We start from the raw sequence: 20,366 nt of genomic DNA, 5'->3' as shown, positions 1-20,366 counted from the left end.
TGACCAGGGACATCCTGTACTGTCAAATCACTAACAAGGATGTAAAGCAATGGTACTTCATTGTACGTGTGTGTGTGTGAGAGAGAGAGAGAGAGAGAGAGAATCCAAGTGAAAAAAAATATGACCATGTGTGTGGATGAGTTTATTTGAGCTCTTACATGACCTAAATGGGGAGCTGTGCTTTCCAGTGCTATTTCAGTCCCTGTCAATGGTGGATTAACTAGAGTAGAGGTCAGGATCTCAACAATCAAGCCACAGAACACAGGTACCATATTCCAGTTCCTCTCAGCCCAAGTTCACTGAGCACTTCCTAAGGGCAGGGTAGGCAAATATTTTTATTAGCAATAATCTCTGTCTTCTGATTATCTACAGATTTAAGAGCACACAATCATCCTGTACTTCACACATAATGGCAGGAGGGAGGAGGAAACAGGCTAAGAGGCTCTAAATCCCTTCTAACACTTGCATCGTCCCTCTCAGCAAGATTAGCGCTGTCAACAGCTGCCTTCTGCATGTATGTGCAGACCCTGCAGGCTGGGTTGGGGCGCCCAGGGCAGCTGGGAGGGCAAAGCTTGGGCCCTTGGTCTGTTGCTGCAGTCTTGTCTCTTTAGGACAACGCGGGGCCAGTGGTCAGAACTGCTAGTGGCAGTGAGCAGGCTAGGGCCCTCCAGAGCCAGGCGGACCAGCAAGAGGCACGATTCTGCAGCCATGCTCAGTCAGAGCGGAAGAAGGTGGTCTTGGAGCTATGAGCCCTGGACTACTACGGAGAGTGAGGTCACAACCCAAGCTGGGGGCGGCCAGCAGCACAGAAGCATCTGCTCCACGGGGGCCCACTCTGGTTCCCAGGCCAGCGCTCCACCGTGGGCCGAGGGTAACTGCAACTATCACATCGAGGAGGACGAGGCTGGGGACGAGGAAGCGTGGAACAAGGATCTAGCTGTGGAGGGACAGCAGCCACAGGAGGCCACCACCTCCCAGCCGGACGACGACGACCTTCTCAGCGCATCGTCCACGCTGAACGTGAACGTGGGCGGCCACAGCTACCGCCTGGCCCGCCGCGCGCTGGCCCGCCACCCCGAGACCCGCCTGGGCCGCCTGGTTACCGCCAAGGGCCGCAGCCGCCAGCTGGGCCTGTGCGACGACTACGAGGCGCGGGACGACGAGTATTTCTTCGACCGCGACCCGGCGGTGTTCCAGCTGGTCTACAACTTCTACGCGTCCGGGCTGCTGCTGGTGCGCGACCAGCTGTGCCCGCGCGGCTTCCTGGAGGAGCTGGGCTACTGGGGCGTGCGGCTCAGGTGCACCCCGCGCTGCTGCCGCATCTGCTTCGAGGAGCGGCGCGAGGAGCTGAGCGAGCAGCTGACGATCCAGCGTGAGCTGCGCGCCCAGGCGCAGGCCGAGGTGGCCGACGAGCTCTTCCGAGACCTGCGCTTCTTCGGGCCACAGCGCCGATGCCTCTGGAATCTCCTGGAGAAGCCCTTCTCCTCCGTGGCCGCCAAGGTCATCGGGGTCGTCTCCAGCCTCTTCGTGCTGATTTCCGTCGTGGCGCTGGCGCTCAGCACGGTGGAGGAGATGCAGCGGCCGGCCGGGCAGGGCGCGGGCCCGCGGCCCCTCCTGGAGCACGTGGAGAGGGCGTGCATGGCCTTCTTCACGCTCGAGTTCCTGCTGCGCCTGAGCTCCACGCCCCACCTGCGGCGCTTTGCGCGCAGCGCCCTCAACCTGGTGGACCTGGTGGCCATCCTGCCGCTCTACCTGCAGCTGCTGCTCGAGGGCGTCACGGGCGAGGCCCCGGGCCGTGGCAAGGACTCCCCGCGCGAGCACGACCTCGAGACGGTGGGCCGCGTGGGCCAGGTGCTGCGCCTCCTGCGCCTCCTGCGCATCTGCCGCATCCTCAAGCTCGCGCGCCACTCCACCGGCCTGCGCGCCTTCGGCTTCACGCTGCGCCAGTGCTACCAGCAGGTGGGCTGCCTGCTGCTCTTCATCGCCATAGGCGTCTTCGCCTTCTCCGCGGCCGCCTACTCCGTGGAGCATGACGTGCCGGGTACCAACTTCACCAGCATCCCCCACGCCTGGTGGTGGGCCACGGTGAGTACCATCACCCGTGGGTCCCCCGCCCTCTTCCCAACCCAGCAGAAGCTGATCCTGGACCCTTTCCTTTTTTTATCAGTCATCTGTCTTTTGACCCTGATAGGCCCTGTCTTGCTCAGTGAACATTCCCTTTCCAGCAAGCAAGAAGAGATGAGTATTTATAGAGTTGAAATTCATAGACACTGTAGTCCAGTAACTAAATTTGACTTGATTCTAGGAATCCCCCAAATCTACATTTAATTTGAAAACCCTAGATAGGTAGATTTTGAGGAGGCATATGTGGGAAGCTTCATCATCATTCTGGTTGTTTGCCACTTATTGAATGCCTGCTGTCCTTTTTTAAAATGCTAGGCTTTTGTTGAGGTAACATTGGTTTACAACACTATATAAGACCTAGGAGTATAGAGTCACAGCTCTCGAGATGCATATTATCTGGTGGGTATACTGCCCTAACTCCAAAGCACCCATAATACTCCGCGGTAACCCAATGGGCCTCTTATTCCCCTTATTTCACACCCCCAGCCATCCCCTCCAATAGCCTCAACTCTACAGTCAGATTTCTAGGGTTTGTTTTGTTTCTTATATTCCACAAATGAGTGAAGTCATCTGATATTTGCCTTTCTCCTGACTTATTTCTCTTAGCATAAATCACAAGAGTCCATCTTTTCTAATAGCTGAATAGTATCCCATTGTGTGTATATATATACCACATCTTCTTTATCCTCTCATCTGTTGTGGAGCACTGAGGTTGTTTTATAACTTAGCTATTGTATATAGTGCTGCAATGAACACAGGAGTGCATATATCCCTTTGAATTAGTGTTTTTGCATTCTCTAAGTAGAGGCTTAGGAGTGGAATTGCTAGATTATATGGTAGATATATTTTTAATATTTTGAGAAACCTTCATACTGCTTTCCATAGTGGCTGGATCAGTTTCCATTCCCTCTAACAGTGCACATGTGTTCCTTTTTCTCCACATCCTCATCAACGCTTTTGTTTCAGGTCTTTTTGATATGGGCCATTCTCGCAGGTATGAGATGGAATCTCCTGGTTTTGATTTGCATTTCCCTGGCAATAGGTGATGATGAGCACTTTTTCATGTGCCTGTTGGCCCTCTGCATGTCTATGTGGAGAAGTATTTGACTCCTCTATCCACTTTCTGATTTGATTATTTGTTTTCATGTTGTTGGGTCATATCAGTCCCTTATCAGATATATGTTATACAAATATTGAAAAAATAAACAAAAATTGAATACCTGTTAAGTGTCTTCTAAAGTTTATCTTCTTTTACCATTAGAACTATGTGATGTGGTTATAATCACTTTTTTTTTTAAAGAGAACAATTTGGAAGTGGTTTCCATTTTTGTAGGACACTGTAAGTAAGTTTATAAAAGGAAGGGAGATTTGGCTAAAGAGGTCAACCTTAACTGAAGTACTCCTGACTGTAGGCTAAATCTGAGTGTGGAAAGAAGATATAAAACTGCAACTTCCTCCTTTATCACTAAAATTCTTTTGAAGACCAGGTATTATTATTATTACCCCATTTCACAGCTAGTTGGATTAAGGTGCAGAGAGTGTGAGTGCAGACATGTCACTAAAGGTAGGCACAATTGAAACCCGTGCCTGTCCTAATCTGAAATCCATGCCCTTTCCATGCCTAGCACTGTCTCTTTCAAGTTTTAGTTCTTCTGCATGACTTGCCTAATTTGCAATTAGTAAATTAGTTACTTGTTATTGTTTTCTTTGATATTTGCCATTTTGAAAATTACAATGTATGCCTCTTACTCAAATATCATATTTTAACTCCCTGAGATGTCCCATAATGCCTGGAAATGCTGATTGGGTCTTCTCAGGTCAGTGACACATGCAAAGGAAAGAACTGGGTGAATGGTTTTCTTTTTTTAAAAGTAGATTATTTATGGGTGTCCCTAGTGGCCTAGGAGTGTCCACTGCTCCTCTTAGCAGTGCATTTCAGTCAATTCTACCTATTCTGTTCTCCACTCGGTCTCTGGTGAATCTTCTCACCACCCCTGCCCCCACACACCTCTGGCCCACACCCATTCTCTACACAAAAATTAACTTTTTTTTTAAAAGTACATATTTGTAATGCCATTAAAGGTATTAAGTAAATATAACCATTTTTTCCAGAAAGTATGTATTGTCAGCATTAACATCAGACACGTCAGAACCCACAGCCTGGTGTGAACATACAAGACAAACCAACTCAGCATTACTAATGGTGTAGTGTAGCATGTTGGCGAATTTATATTCTAGCTCAAATCTGCTATATTAACTGTGACCCTAAGAAATTAACTGTGAAACCTCATTCCCTCACTTCCAGTCCTTGGTTTCCTTGTCCCTAAAAGAGGAGGATGTTCACTGATTCTCTGTCCCTGGAAAGCAGAACACTCATATGTACAGCAGGATTGGGGAGCTTCCTGTGGTGCCAGGACATTAGGCTCTTCCGAATGAGCTAGCCAAATGCCACTCTGATCATATTCCAAATGATGAAAGGTCATCCCCATAGTGCATAAACTGTATGTACAGATGGGGATGATGGAGGAGGATGTGTCCCCAGCAAATGACATTTACTTTGGAGGTGAGTAAAGCAGAAAGGGAAAAGAACAAATCCACATGCTGATGATATAATACCACATTTTAGAAAGTCAAGTTTCCATTCACCCAAATATTTTAGAAGATTAGCATACATGAGCTGAGCCTGGTGGACTCTTTGATACTATAATTTTGACCTACAAAACTTTTTTACCTTGAATGTATTAATGAATTTTGATGAGGATTCTGCTGCAAATAGTGGATATATTTATTTTAATTGCCTGAGGTGAATGCCTATTGATCACATTTAATTTCTCAATCTGTTTAATATACAATCAAGTCTAAAAGTTAATTCAAGTTGTCTTCTTTGTACATGAACTAATTTAACTTAAGATCAGTGTTTTCCGTCAATTTTACTAGAAAACCTGAATCACCTTTCTGTTTTTAATCTATAACAAATTTTAGTAATTACTACCTTTATAAATGTGAGTCTTCTTTTGTGGTTATTATCTCTATTAGGTACTATCTTTGCAAGCTGAAACTTGCATATTCCAGCCTTAGCATTTCTCAATATTAACTAAGACCTTTACAAATGGTCCTTGTCATTTTATTTTCAGAGAATTATCTATACTAGTAAAAATCATTATTAATCAGATAAAAGACAGATAGCTTGTATTTATTTCTTAACGAGACTATGCAAACAATGGGAACAATTACCCTTGAATATTATAGAATTGCCAGGTTCTCCAAGACAAATATATTATTAACCCAGATCTTCTCTATAATTCTGATGATATTGTTATGTAATAAACTTTCATATATCTCAGTAGAGCTAGAGAAAGAACACCATCAAAATGATATAAACAAAATGGCTTGTTTCCCACTAATTTGAAGATATATATGTACCCCCACAGCTACTGTAGCACTTTTTGCAGCCTAGAGCTAGACGACCCATGTGACCATTGACAGATAAATGTGGTATATGTCCACAATGGAATATGACTCAACTATTAAAGAAAAAAGATAAAATTCTGCCATTCGCAAAAATGGATGGACCTAGAGGCTATTATGCTTAGTATAATAAATCAGAGAAAGACAAACAATATGATTTCACTCATATGTGGTACACAGAGAAACAAAACATTTAAATAAACTAAATAAAACTAAAATGGGGGCTCCCTGGTGGTGCAAGGGGTTAAGACACACCTTATGAAGCTATTCGCACCCACTACGGCATTAGTTCTATCCCCAGCCTGCCAGGGAGCTACCCACATGGCTTAGCAGACCTCTCCTTACTCTCCCGCTGCTCCCCTCAGCAGTGTGCCTCAGTCAGTCTGCCTGTTCTGTTCCTCACTCTGTCTCTGATGAATCCTCTCACTCACCTCCCTGCACCTCTGCCCTGTACCCCAGTTCTTGTATGTATATATAAATAAATCTTTAAAAAAATGACTTTAAATAAAACAAAAATAGGGCCTCGCTGGTGGTGCAAGGGGTTAAGTCTCAGCACTATGAAGCTATCAATAGCCACTGTAGCACAAGTTTTATCCCAGTCAGGGAGCTACCCACATGGTGCAGCAGACCACTCCTATCTTGCCAGCTGCTCCCCTCAGTAGTGTATTTCAGTAGATCCACCCATTCTGCTCCCCACTGTCTCTGGTGAATCCTCTCACCTCATATCCCCGCACCTCTGGCCTACATCCCAGCTCTTGTATGCATAAATAAATCTTTAAAAAAATAAATTTTTAGACTATAAGACCAAATTAGCAGTAACTGGGAGGGAACTGGGAAAAAGAGGTGGGTAAATCCATAAAAGGGAATATTGTATGGTGAAGGAGAGAATTGGACTTTTGGTGGCAAACTTATTGTAGTATATACATACATACATACATTGATTTCTAATGCTGAATACCCGAGGCTTATACTATTCTAAGGCAGCATTACTTCAATACAAAGGGTGATGCATACAGTAGCTGAGGCGAGACACTATACATCTGAAACCTATATACACTATTGTAAATTAAGTTCATGTTACTTCGATAAAAAGAAAAATATTTAAAACTAAAATAGGCTAAAAAATCTAACCAAAATATAACATTGATCAGACCTTATGTGAATAATCAGGTTTAAAAAGCAAAACACACTTTAAAAAATTTAACAGCCAAAATTTTAGGACCTCCAGGGATAAAACCAATCTTTAATAATAAAATATTTAAGCAGAAAATATTAAAAATATACCATGTATCCTTATATAGACACAGTTAAAAGATACAAATTATTAGGACCCATTCTTCATGTAACCTACAAAAATCTATCTTATTCATTCATTGAGTGAGAATTTCTGGAGCATCTCTAATGTGCCAAGTCGTACTCCAAAGAGTAGGGATACCAAGTAATAGAAAAAGACAGTAACATTCTTCCCTCCTGGAGTTTATACTCTAAAGGAGAAAGATAATAAATAATTTCAGGTATTTCTCTCTTATAGGAAAATAGGGTAAAGAATGGGTGGCAGAACCTACCTTTGATGGCAGAGTCAGAGAAGTTCTCTAAGAGAAGATGAATAAATAAAATATGAATAAGAAACTCATCTAAATAGACAAGATTAAACAGACATGAGAATTTGAGAAATGGAATCCTAAAAGTAACTCTGATGCAATGGTCTCTAAGCATCTTACTGATCATACATCATGTAATTTTGAGCATACACTCATGATAAATGAGTATTTAGCTGTTCATAAATTGTTATATATTGCCACAACAATGATGTGTCACAAACCACCCCAAAATACAATGGCTTAAAATGCAAAGCATTTACCACAACAATGATGTGTCACAAACCACCCCAAAATACAATGGCTTAAAATGCAAAGCATTTATCTAGCTCATGAGTTTGCAAGTCAATGACTTAGGCTAGATTCAACTAGAAGTTCGTCTCATTTGGACTGGTGTAATTCCTTTATGTGTTTGATGGTCAGCTGGTGGAAAAGTGGAATGAAGGAGGAGATCAGGCTACATCTTCCATCCTCCAGATGGCATGTATCCCTGGCCGTGGCAAAAGACGAGAGAAAAAAATGTGTGTGCAAGCCCAGGCCGGCAGGCATGGGATATGTTTATGTTCATGCCATTTGCTTAACCCACAGGCCAGAGCAATTTTTACAAAGCCAGACCCAGAGTGACAGGGCAGAGCAGGTTAACCTAGCCACTGTAATAACACTCTACAAAGTTATATGGTAAAGAGCTCAGATACAGGAAGATACAGGGAACTGCTTTTCTTTTTATTGAAGTAAACATGAACTTAAAATAATTTACCGGGAAAGGGCTACCCCCACAGCCAGAGGTGAGCTGAAAAGCCCCCACAAGCCAGGCCCCATCTGGCTGCCAGTCAGAGCCCAGAGGGGGATCCAGCAATTTGGAGCCCAGCAGGTGATCCAGCCACTGCCCGGGCAGTCTGTGAGACTGCAAGACCCATCTCTGGAATTAAACAAATACAGAAGGAGGAGATTTTCTGTGACAGCAACCACTAACATAGTCATAATACCACTGCCCTACTGGACTTCTGGCATAACAGTTTTTGACTCGATTGGACTACCAGTTTCCGACATCCCAGAAAGAGCACACCAAAAAGATGCCAGCCAGTACCAGTGACACAGTGTTCCAACGCATGGAACAAATTAGAAAGCAAGTAGCAGGGAGAAGAAAACTACAAGCAACCAAGCAAGTCTTCAAGGAAAAGACACACAACAAAAAGAAAATCATCCACCAGAATGCAACAACAGTGACTTGGAAGAACTTCTGAGCCTCCCAGATAGAGAATTTAAAATTGCCATGATTAAAAAAACTGAAAGAAGTCATAAAGGAAAACAATGATAAGGGGGAAATAATCAACAATCAGAAGAATGAAATTGAGTCCCTAAAGAGGGAAGTGAAAGAAATGTAGATCAAAGGATTAATGGAGGAGTTAAAGAACTCCGGGAAAAGCAGTGAAAGCAGAATAGATGAAACGGAAGAACGAATAAGGAAAGAGAAGTACGAAGGAAAAAGAATGAAGAAAGACTTCGGGACCTATCTGACTCCATGAGGAAAGGAAATATAAGATTTATAGGAATCCCAAAAGGAGAGGAGAGAGACATAGGAACAGAGAAAATATTCAAGGAAATAACTGAAGAGAACTTCCCAAACATGAAGAAGGAGCTGAAAATAGACATACAAAAAGCAAGAACACCACCAAACTTCCATGATGAAAGGAAAAATATAGCAAGACACATAATAGTAAAGCTCCCAAGAATCCAAGACAAGGAAAAAATAATGAAGCTGACAGAGGGAAGAAACAGATAACATACAAAGGAAAACCAATCAGGCGGACATCAGACTTCTCCGAAGAAACACTACGGATAAGGAGAGAGTGGAGGGACATAGTCAACAAACTCCAAGACCACAAATGACAACCAAGAATACTCTATCCCTCAAAGCTTTCCTTCCTCTCTGGAGAAAGAATAAGGACCTTCCCAGACAAACAGAAACTCTGGAATTTCATTATGACTAAACCCCTACTCCAAAAAATACTACCAGGGTCCTAAAGCCAGAACCAACAGAGGGATGAATAAGAATGAAACAACAAAAATAATTAATTAAAAAAATAAATAAAACCAGAAAAAAGACAAAATGGCAAATATAGACACTAACATATCAATATTAACTCTAAATGTAAATGGACTAAACTCTTCAATAAAAAGACACAGAGTTGTAGGCTGGATTAAGAAACAAAACCCAACCTATTGCTGTCTCCAGGAAACACATTTAACTACAAAACATGAAAATAGACTCAAAGGATGGAAAACAATCCTACCAGCAAATGGACCAAAAAAGAAGGCAGAAACAGCTATACTTATATCAGATAAAACAGATTTCAAACTCAAAAAGGTAAAAAGAGACTGTGACAGTCACTACATTATGATTAAGGGGACAATACTTCAAGAAGAATTAACACACATTAACATATACTCACCAAATGAAGGAGCACCAAAATATATCAGACAACTATTATCATCTGTGAAAACAGACATCAGAGAAAACACATATGTAATAGGAGACTTCAACACACCACTATCAACAATAGATAGATCAATGAGACAAAAAATAAGTGAGGACACTAAAACTCTAAATAAGAATCTAGACCTCATGGGCTTAACAGACATCTATAGAACACTAAACACCCCAAAATCTGAGTACACATTTTTCTCAAAAGCACACGGGTCATTTTCCAGGAACAATCACATACTGGAACACAAGACAAACATCAACACATACACCAAGATTGAAATCATACCAACCATCTTCTCTGACTGTGAAGGCATCAAACTAGAAATAAACCATAAAAAGAAGGCAAGGAACCCTCCTACCTCATGGAGATTGAAACCCACACTACTGGAAGACCACTGGACTAATAAGGAGATCAAAGAAGAAATTAAAAAATACTTTGAGTTGAATGACAAGGAGGAACACCAATTTCCTAAATGTATGGGAAGCAGCAAAAGCAGTAATAAGAGGAAAATATATAGCAAAAGAGGCTCACATCAAGAAACAAGAAAGAACTCAAAGAAACAACCTAATCTCAAAGCTCAAAGAACTAGAAAAAGAACAACAAAAAACCCTAAAATCAGTAGAAGAAAAGAAATAATAAAAACCAAAGCAGATATAAATGAAATTGAAACTAAAAAAACAATCCAAAAGATCAATGAAACCAAAAGTTGATTCTTTGAAAAAATAAATAAAATAGACAAACTCCTAGCCAGGCTCACAAAGAAAAAACGGGAGAAACAGTTATATGAACAGTTATATGCAAACAAGCTCAACAATCTAGAAGAAATGGACAAATTCCTACAATTCTACAATCACCCAAAGCTAGATAAAGAAGAAATAGAACACCTAAACAGACCAATTACAAGTAGTGAAATTGAAATGGTAATCAAAACCCTCCCCAAAAACAAAAGCCCAGGACCAGATGGATTTACAAATGAATTCTACCAAACATTCAGAAATGAATTAGTGCCTATCCTACATAAACTCTTTCAAAAAATTGAGAAGGAAGGGATAATACCAAACACATTCTATGAAGCCAACATTACACTAATACCAAAATTGAACAAGGACAACATAAAATAAGAACACTACAGGCCATTCTCTTTAATGAACACTAATGCAAAAATCCTCAATAAAATTTTAGCTATCAGAATCCAACAATGTATCCATAAGATAATTCACCACAACCAGTAGGATTTATTCCAGGGACACAAGTATGGTTTAACATCTGAAAATCAATCCATGTAATCCAACACATCAACAACAAGAAATATAAAAACCATATGATAATATCAACAGATGCTGAGAAAGCTTTCCACAAAATACAACACCCATTTATGATAAAGGCCCTTGAAATTCTCGGGATACAAGAAACATACCTCAACATTATAAAGGCCATACATGACAAGCCCATAGCCAATATCATTCTCAATGGTGAAAAGTGAAAGCATTTCCATTAAGATCTGGAACAAGACAAGGATGTCCACTCTCACCACTGCTTTACAATATAATACTGGAAGTCCTAGCCAGAGCAATAAGACAAGAGAAAGACATACAACGAATCCAAATAGGGAAGGAAGAAGACAAACTATTCACTATTCATATTATATATGATAATATACATAGAGAACACCAAAAACACCACTGAAAAACTAATTAAATTAGTCAATCCATTTAGTAAAGTAGCAGGATACAAAATCAACACACAAAGACAGTAGCCTTCCTATACACAAACAATAAATCTAAAGAAGAAATCAAGAAAACCATCCCTTTTATTATTAAAACAAAAAAAAATCAAATACTTGGGAATAAATCTAACAAAAGAGGTTAAAGACCTATACAAAGAAAACTATAAAACTGTTAAAAGAAATAGAAGAAGACACAAAGAAATGGAAAGTCATCCCCTGCTCATAGATTGGAAGAATTAACATTATCAAAATGGCCATCCTACCAAAAGCAATTTACAGATTCAATGCTATTCTAATAAAAATTCCAATGACATTCTTCAAAAAAAAATAGAACAAATATTGATGAAATTCACATGGAACCACTAAAAACCCAGAGGCGAAAGCTCTCCTGGGGGGAAAAAAAAAAAAAAGAAGGGAAAGGAGGCATCACACGCCCAGATTTCAAACTATACTACAAAGCCATAATCATCAAAACTGCATGGTATTGGAACAAGAACAGACACACAGATAAATGGAACCAAATAGAAAATCCAGATATAAACCCACAGATTTACAGTTAACTAATCTTTGACCATGGAGCAAAGAATATGCAATGGAACAAAGAAAGTTTGTTCAATAAATGATGCTGGGAAAACTGAGTTGCTACATGCAAAAGAATGAATCTGACTACTACCTCACACCATGCACAAAAACCAACTCAAAAGGGATTAAAGAACTAGACATAAGACATGAAAACCTAAAATACAGAGAAGGAAATACAGGTGAAACACTACATGACATGCACCTCAGCAACATTTAAAGACTCATCACCCAAAGCAATGATAGTGAAGGCAAAGATAAACAGATGGGACTACATCAAATTAAAGAGCTTCTGCACAGCAAAAGAGACAGTAACCAAAACAAAGAGATCACCAGCTGGGAGAAAATTTTTGCACACAACACTAATGATAAAGGACTTATCACAAAAATCTACAAAGAGCTGAAGAGACTCAACAAAAACAAAGTAAATAATCCAGTCAAAAAATGGGCAAAAGAGCTAAAAAGAAACTTCTCCAAAGAGGAAACACAATTGGCCAAAGGGCATATGAAAAAATGTTCAGCATCACTTGTAATCAGGGAAATGCAAATCAAAACTACAATGAGATACCATCTTATACCAGTGAGAATGGCACATTGTAAAAAATCTAGCTACAACAAATGTTGGCGAGGATGTGGAGAAAAAGGAACTCTCCTGCACCACTGGTGGGAGTGCAAACTGGTCCAACCACTATGGAAAGCTGTGTGAAGATTCTTCAACCTGCTAAAGATGGAGCTTCCATATGATCCAGCAATTCCACTCCTAGGTATTTACCCAAAGGACACAGAATCATTAATTTAAAAGGGGCACCTGCACCCCTATGTTTATAGCAGCACTATTTACAATAGCTAAGCTATGGAAACAACCCAAATGCCCAAAAATAGATGACTGGATCAAGAAGATGTGGTACATATACACCATGGAATATTACTCAGCATTCAAAAAAGATAAACACATGCAATTTGCAGCAACATGGATGGCGCTGTAAGGAATCATGCTCAGCGAAATAAGCCAGAAAGAAAGAATAATACCAGATGGTCTCACTCATAGCAGGAATTTAGAAAACCTAAATAAGGGATCAGGAAAATGACTAATTATAATAAAGTGAAAATCAAAATCAACAAGCAACTATAAACCAGACACACACTGTGGGGGGGAGGTGAGGAGGGATTAAGGTCAAAACAAGGTGGGGGGGAATTGTACAGGGACTATAACCAAGATGAAAATGCATACATTGTGCAAAAATGAAAAATGATGTAAAAATATATAAAATAAAATTTACAGGTGTATAGGTTTCAGATGTAATACACTCATTCTACTACAGTAAGGTGTTGCTGCTCATTTATATGCCTCAGAAAACACACTTTCATACATTGAAAAGAAAAATATCAAATGGTTTAAATTATAGGTGGAACATTGGAAAACCAAAAAAGGGTCAGGATAAAGAGAAAACTTGCAAGCTGACCACAGATTTGAGGCATACAGCAAGGGAGAGGCAGAGAGAGGGGTCAAAAGAGGGGAGAAAAGAGCACAAGGGACAGGTGCTATGGTGGTGGGTGAACAACAGGGACTGCATCCGAGAGAACAATGATGTAAGGAAAAAGAAAAATATGATTGATATTTTCTTGTGTCACTCCAGTGCTGTATCCCATGTGGTCTATTCACCTTCAGAGATAGATTCTCTCATTCATTCATCTGTTTTTAGTACTTCCAGACAACCTCAAAATCTGACTTGTTTTTAATAATCTTCCCTGTCTCTATGCCAAGGTTCCTGCAACCTTCCTCTGTAATTCAGCTCAGGGTTTTAAGAGGAATACAGTAATTTTCATTATTGTGGATTCTTCTACAGCTGCAAAACAAATCCCTCCTGTACACTCATGTCTGCAAACGCTCCTGCATTTGGATAAAAGATAAGCCCATCCTATTTATCTGTCAAATGGAGGTTATTTGTAAGCACTGCTGTAATAGAAAACATATGTAAAATGCTAACCTGCACCCCATCTACAATAAATAGAAGCTACCATATTTGACTAGTTGATGATGTTTTTCACGTGGAAACAATAACCTTTGCCTCCAGATTTGTTTTTGGAAAATTAAAACAGAAGTTATCCCTTTTCTACTGGAGAAAAGAGAGAGACTGTGTAACATACAAAAGGGTCAACTGTTCTATCTTGGGAGAACTTCTGAGTGTCCAGAGAAACAGGCCCATGCCTGGAACAACTCCAGGCATCTCGGGGCCATCCGGGTAGCCTGGGTGTGGGACGTGCATGGCACAGCTCAATGAGAACAATTGGCTCTATGGTGAGGCAGTCATCAGTGGCCTCCAGTGTGACTATGTTTTTAAGTATAAAGGGACAATTTGACTGTTCTAAAGCCATTTCCTTCTGAGCTTTCCAGAACAAGTTAAAGCTGTAGAAGCCAAACTGGGAAACTGTGTCATGAACTCATTTCTTCAAACCAACAACAACAACTCTTCAAAAAGATTTATCTGTAGTCAGGGCATCAGATAATTATGCTCCAGAGACCTTGCTCCCATTTTTGTTTTCTTAAAGGTATGTTATCATTTCCTTGCAAATAGGTGGCATTTAGAAGTTCACGGAGATTTATTTTACTTTATGTTTCATTTTTATTGATTGCTTGCTTGATTTAGGAGACCAATTTGGAAGAAGAATCAGTCAAGTTACAGTCAGGAAAATGGAAAACAAAGGGAACTTGACACAGGGAGTTAGATATATGGGTGCTGGAAGACTGCAAGAACAAAAACGGGAATGTGAGATAACCCAAAGACTGGTAGCCGGAGAAAGTATCTGCCCGCCTTAGAACTAGGGCAACAAATAAGAACAGGTTGAGTTGCCCAACCTAGTAGTACAGAGGTGAAGCCACTGTGTGACTGTTACAGGGACCCCTCAGATGGCACCGCAGGTTGCACTGTGGTGGGAGAGCCAAGAGATGCCTGAGCCACAGCTACCTGCTGCTATTGGAGAATGACAGCAGAAATTGCAAGTACAGAGAGAGATCATTCTCTCCTCATTCACCTTCCAGTCTCCCAACGTCTCTCTTTGGCAGAACACAACCAGAAGACAGAGGGCAAAGGTGCCTGGGAAATGTGTTCTGTAGACTTCCAGCTGCAAATCACAGAAAAGGGTTCAGAAGGGTGTCAGGCTTGGAACTGAAACAGGTAAATGGCTGGTACAGAAGACATTAAAGGTCTAGCCCCTTCAGAAATGGCACAGGGGTTGTAAATGGTGTCATGGCTATTAGATTCTTATATGACTTGTGATCTTGTAGACTCCTGATTTGGGGTAGCCCCTTTTTTTCTTTAAGCTATGCTTCTCCTCTTGGCCAGTGTAACTCAAGAGGGCCATGATAGAACTGTATGTACCAAGTAAGCTGAGAAGATAGAGCTTCGGCATTATGGGGAGAGGTGATGAACCACACTATAGAGAGATTAGTAGATCCCAAACTTGCCTTTGCTTTTACACATCTCCCCCTGGCACACAATTTATACACACATCAGAACTTTAATATACAGATGAGGGTGGTGGTTCTCTTCAAGGTGGTCACCCCTGACCTAATTCTAACAGTGCTTTCCCTGATCATTCTTTGAATTCCACAGGGGAATTATCCTCAGAGCCTGTGACATGTCTATTTTTTTTTTTTCTCATGGTGCTAAATCTTTACCTTTTTGAGAGTGGATTCAATATTTTTAAATAGTCAAGACCTTTAAGTTTGAGAGTGGCACCCAGAGGAGGATAAGACTACTTGTTTCAAGGCCATGCTACTGATTCTTGCGCAGACTATAATCCAAAAGAGGAATTCCTAAGATATTTATAGCAACAACAGCATGAATATGCTAAGTATAGTCTTTGAAACTAAATCCCTTGAAGGGCAGCATGCACTGAGCTATTAGTAATTTTAGCTAGAAAACATTAATCTTTACCACCTCAGATTCTTTGGGGAAAATAAGAGGGGGTGTTATATTTTGAAAAATCAGTTTTTATTCTTTGGGATTGTAATACCTAGGTACATTACCAGGTGCCAAGGTTTTATCTAAGCCTAGTTTGTTATGAAGGAATTAAACATTCCTTGTTGAAGGAGAATTTCAAGTATAGTCATTCTAAGGGCTCAGAGAAAAAAATGGACGCTGTCCTCCTGGTAATGTTTAGCAGGCCAGGGTTTGCTGATTAGTGGGTAAGCTGCTGGAGGAAGAGCTCATACTGGCTTTGGGGAGCTAACGAATAGGCAAAACGTGCATATTTTCAACAGAATGGTAAGTTTCCACTTTACAGAATAGCTGAGCCAGCCAGTTGTTTCATTTTTTTTTTTTTTTTAATATTCAGAAGGTCACATTTTCAAACCCAACTCCCCTGAATATGAGAACTCACTTTGTGAGGTCACCTGGGTCAATTTAGGGCCTTCAATTTTTAATGCTCATCCAGGGAGAAGTGGTTTGGCCTGTGGAACATGGAGAAAACATCCCCTAAGGCCAAGGGATTCTGAGTTCTTCTTGAAGCCAAAGAGCAAAATGCAGATCACTTATTGAGTCAAATTATCCATAAAACAGACAATGAATAAATTAGCTATGCATTTTGAGCAAATGCTTTGGAAATTGTTATACAGAGTCTCCTAAAAGAAAAGATCTTTTCTCTAAAAATAGAAATCTAAGATATACAAAAAATATTTAGACCATATTATACACATCAACTATCAAGTCTTTCTTAAGCCAATTCTCTTTGCTTTTGACTCTTCACTCAAAGTTCAGCCAAAAAAAAGAAAAGAAAAAATGAGGTTGGGAGTGAAGCAAAGCCAGTGTGGACATTGCTCAAAACGTCACAATACTCTGTCTAAGTTGTTTTCCTTCCTCTGTAGCCTCCACCCTGCACCTTTGGGGGGCTTACCCCAAAACCTCTGCTTTGTCCTTTTGTAAATGCTTCATGTTCCAAAACTCTCTCTTCCTGTCACTCTGTAAACTCTAGCCTTGTCCACAGAGAGTGCAGCTGACCCTTGAACAGCACAGGGGCCAGGCACTCACCCTCCACACAGTCGAAAATCCATGTGTAATTTCTGATGCCCCCCCAAAACTTTACTAATGGTTTGCAGTTGAGCTTTACCTAAAACATGAAGAAACAATTAACCTGTATTTTGTATGTATATTATATATTGTATTCTTACAATAAAGTAAGTTGAAAAAAAGAAAATGTTAAGAAAATAAGGAGGACGAAGTATATTTCCAGTGCTGTACTGTATTTATCAACATTGCAAGTTTATATCATCTGTTATAAGTGCTTATGTAAGAAACTGCATGTGCAAGTGAATCCATGTAGTTCAAACCCATATTGTTCGAGGGTCAACAACTGTACAGACGTGTAAGCGATGACATTAGTGACATACAACAGCTATTGTTTGATTCATATGCCTGGACAGAGATCTGACCCAGGTCCTTACTTTTGGTGTGGCCTGTGACAAAGAAACACACACACGGGCACAAAAGCACACAAGCACACTCTGAGACTACCCATGACCTCACTTTATCACTGCCTCTCATCAACTTTTGGTCCGGAAGGCAGGAAGGGAGACTCTCTACTGCAGCCGTCCAACCTCCCGCACGTGGCATTCAGCAGGAGCCAGGGAGGACCTTGTGGCATGGTCACTGGTTTAATAAGCATAAGAACATGATGGCCTAGATGCCCTGAGCCAGGCATTCCTTCAAGTCCCAAAACAGCCCAGAAAGGTAAGTACTACTATTCTCATGGCATTTCAGAAATAGACACTGAAACGCCTATTTCTGAGACAGGAGTATTTAGGCAATTGCATTTAGGCACCTTGTCCAACTCATAGTTGGGAAATGGCTTCAGACTCAAGGAGTCAAGTGCCACACCTCTTTTCTCACCCTCATCTACACCACCCTGCCCCTCTTAGGAGCTTGATGGTGATCTCCCACCTTGGGAATGCACGGCCCGTCCCTCAGCAGGTCTCTCACGGGTGGGAGAGCAGTGGGAGGTGGTGTGTCTCCCATCCTGAAGAAGAGGCACAACCTTGTCCTTTCCAGAGGCTGGATGGAACTGTGGTTCTCATCAGCTCCAGCCAATTTGCTCAGCTGGGCCCTCTCTATTCTGTTCTAACTAACCACTCACAGTTCCGCTAAGCTCAAAGGAACTCTCGCATCAACAAAACAAAAATATTTACTTTTCTAAGCTAAAGGCCATCTCAGTAAGAATCAACAGCAAAACTTTAGGAACTTTACTACCATCTGCTGGAAAATTATGGCAAAAATCAGTGAAGCAAATAATGCCCCCTGGAGTTGTGCAACACACATTTTTTCCCAACAGTAAGTAACAGACCTGCTTAGTCAGTTTGGCAATGGTCTGGGGACAAAAGGAAGTCTTGGTACATGAAGCATAACAAACAAACCCTGAGAGATTTTCCTGGGATTTCTCAGCCTACACTGACTGATAACTAGTCCCACAGGTATCTGTATTTTTAAACAGAAGCTTGTTAACCTAAATAGATCTCTAATTAGTGAAATTTAAAGCCATATGACAAGAGTGATGGGAAGAATATTATGCAGGGTGAGCATGCTTTTGGTCGGTGATATCTTACAGCAATCCCTTTGCAAAATAATGAGTGTGTTTCTCCAGATATCTACAATTAAAGCACCTTCATGGTGCTGTAACATAACAAATCTCAGAAATATTAACGTAACAACTCTCAGAAATGACATAACAACTACATAACAACTCAACAGTCTCCATTCTGAAGATGAGAGAAGAATGACACAGAGGAGGTATAGTTTAACGCCTTTTATGTGCCCAAAACTCTGGTAAGTTCTTTACATTCATTTCCTTACTGAGTCTTCGTGAGACTCCGGAGAGTTAGGCATCATCCTCCTGTTTCAGATGTACAAACAGACTTAAAGACTCTGAATGTTTTGCCCAAGGTCACTCAGCTGGCAAGGGTCAGAGTCAGGACTTGAACCCAGGTCTGACTGGTTGGAAGAAAGCACTCTTTCCAGGACTTCTATGTTGTAGCAAACCCAGGGACTTTGGTCCTAAAGCTCCCCCCCTGCTGCAGGAAGGAAAAGGTCACATTTATTGAGCCCATTCTGTACCAGAAACTTGACAGATTATCATGTGCACACTTCACAACAACCATTTGAAGTAGGCCTTATCTCCCCATATTGAAGAAAAGAAAATATGTAAGTGATAGTCAGGATATAAACCCAAGTCTTTTAGCTCCAAAACTTGTGTTCTTGCCATCACACAGGACCTGCAGGCAAACTTTCTGGTACCTCCTAAAGCTGGCTCTGGGGGGCGCTGTTAACACAAGCCACATGTCCCGTCAGGGAGACTGAACACTTGTCTGCCCGATTCCCTCCCTTCCTCACAGTGCTAACAGCTGCGTCCTTCCTGTACAGGTAAGCATCTCCACTGTGGGCTACGGAGACATGTACCCAGAGACCCACCTGGGCAGGTTCTTTGCCTTCCTCTGCATTGCTTTTGGGATTATCCTCAATGGGATGCCCATTTCCATCCTCTACAACAAGTTCTCTGATTACTACAGCAAGCTCAAGGCTTATGAGTACACCACGATCCGAAGGGAAAGGGGAAATGTGGAATTCATGCAGAGAGCCAGAAAGAAGATGGCAGAGTGTGTGGCTGGAAGCAGCCCATAGCCCACCGCAAGACAGCAGAGTGAGTATTTTCTACATGTAGCTGGTGGTCCCGTGAAGGCCTAGGCTCCATTCCTCCTTGGATGTTTTTTTTTTTTTATTTGGTAGAAAAATTTTATTTATTTTGTGTATTTTTTCTTCTTCCGAATACATTTTTTTCATTTTATTTTTATATTCCCCATACAATTGCAACTCCCTTATTTTGACCCCAACTCCTCCTTCCCCCACACCCCCATAGTGTGTCTCTGGTTCATAGTTGTTTGTTGATTTTGATTTTTTCTTTCTTATAGTTATTCTTTTTCCTGGTCCCTTATTTAGGTTTTCCAGATTCCTGGTATGAGTGAAGAAATCAAGAAAACCATTCCTTTTATTATTGAAACAAAAAAAATCAAATACCTGGGAATAAACCTAAAAAAGAAGTAAAGGATCTATACAAAGAAAACTATAAAACACTGTTAAAAGAAATAGAAGAAGACACAAAGAAATGGAAAGACATCCCCTGCTCATGGATTGGAAGAATTAATATTATCAAAATGGCCATCCTACCAAAAGCAATATACAGATGCAATGCTATTCCAATAACAATTTCAATGTCATTCTTCAAAGAAATAGAAAAAATATTGATGAAATTCATATGGAGCCACCAAAACCCCCGAATAGCCAAATCCCTCCTGGAAAAAAAAAAAAAAGGAATGGAGGCATCATTCTCCCAGAT

The 20,366-nt window shown here is 41.0% G+C and overlaps 1 protein-coding gene across 1 annotated transcript; it reads left to right on the top strand.

The window, feature by feature from the left end:
* Window positions 1-708: 708 nt before the first annotated feature.
* On the top strand, window positions 709-19,654 carry KCNV2 (potassium voltage-gated channel modifier subfamily V member 2). Its single transcript, XM_037494128.1, has 2 exons — window positions 709-2,085; window positions 19,397-19,654. The coding sequence occupies exons 1-2, from the start codon at window positions 709-711 to the stop codon at window positions 19,652-19,654; spliced, it is 1,635 nt and encodes a 544-aa protein (XP_037350025.1).
* The last annotated feature ends 712 nt before the right edge of the window (window positions 19,655-20,366 follow it).

This window comes from Talpa occidentalis, unplaced genomic scaffold, assembly GCF_014898055.3.
Source record: "Talpa occidentalis isolate TD23 unplaced genomic scaffold, MPIMG_talOcc4v2.1 talOcc4.7, whole genome shotgun sequence".
NCBI lineage: Eukaryota > Metazoa > Chordata > Mammalia > Eulipotyphla > Talpidae > Talpa > Talpa occidentalis.
Note: the sequence above shows the minus strand (reverse complement) of the source record. Positions and strands in the feature narration are given on the sequence as shown.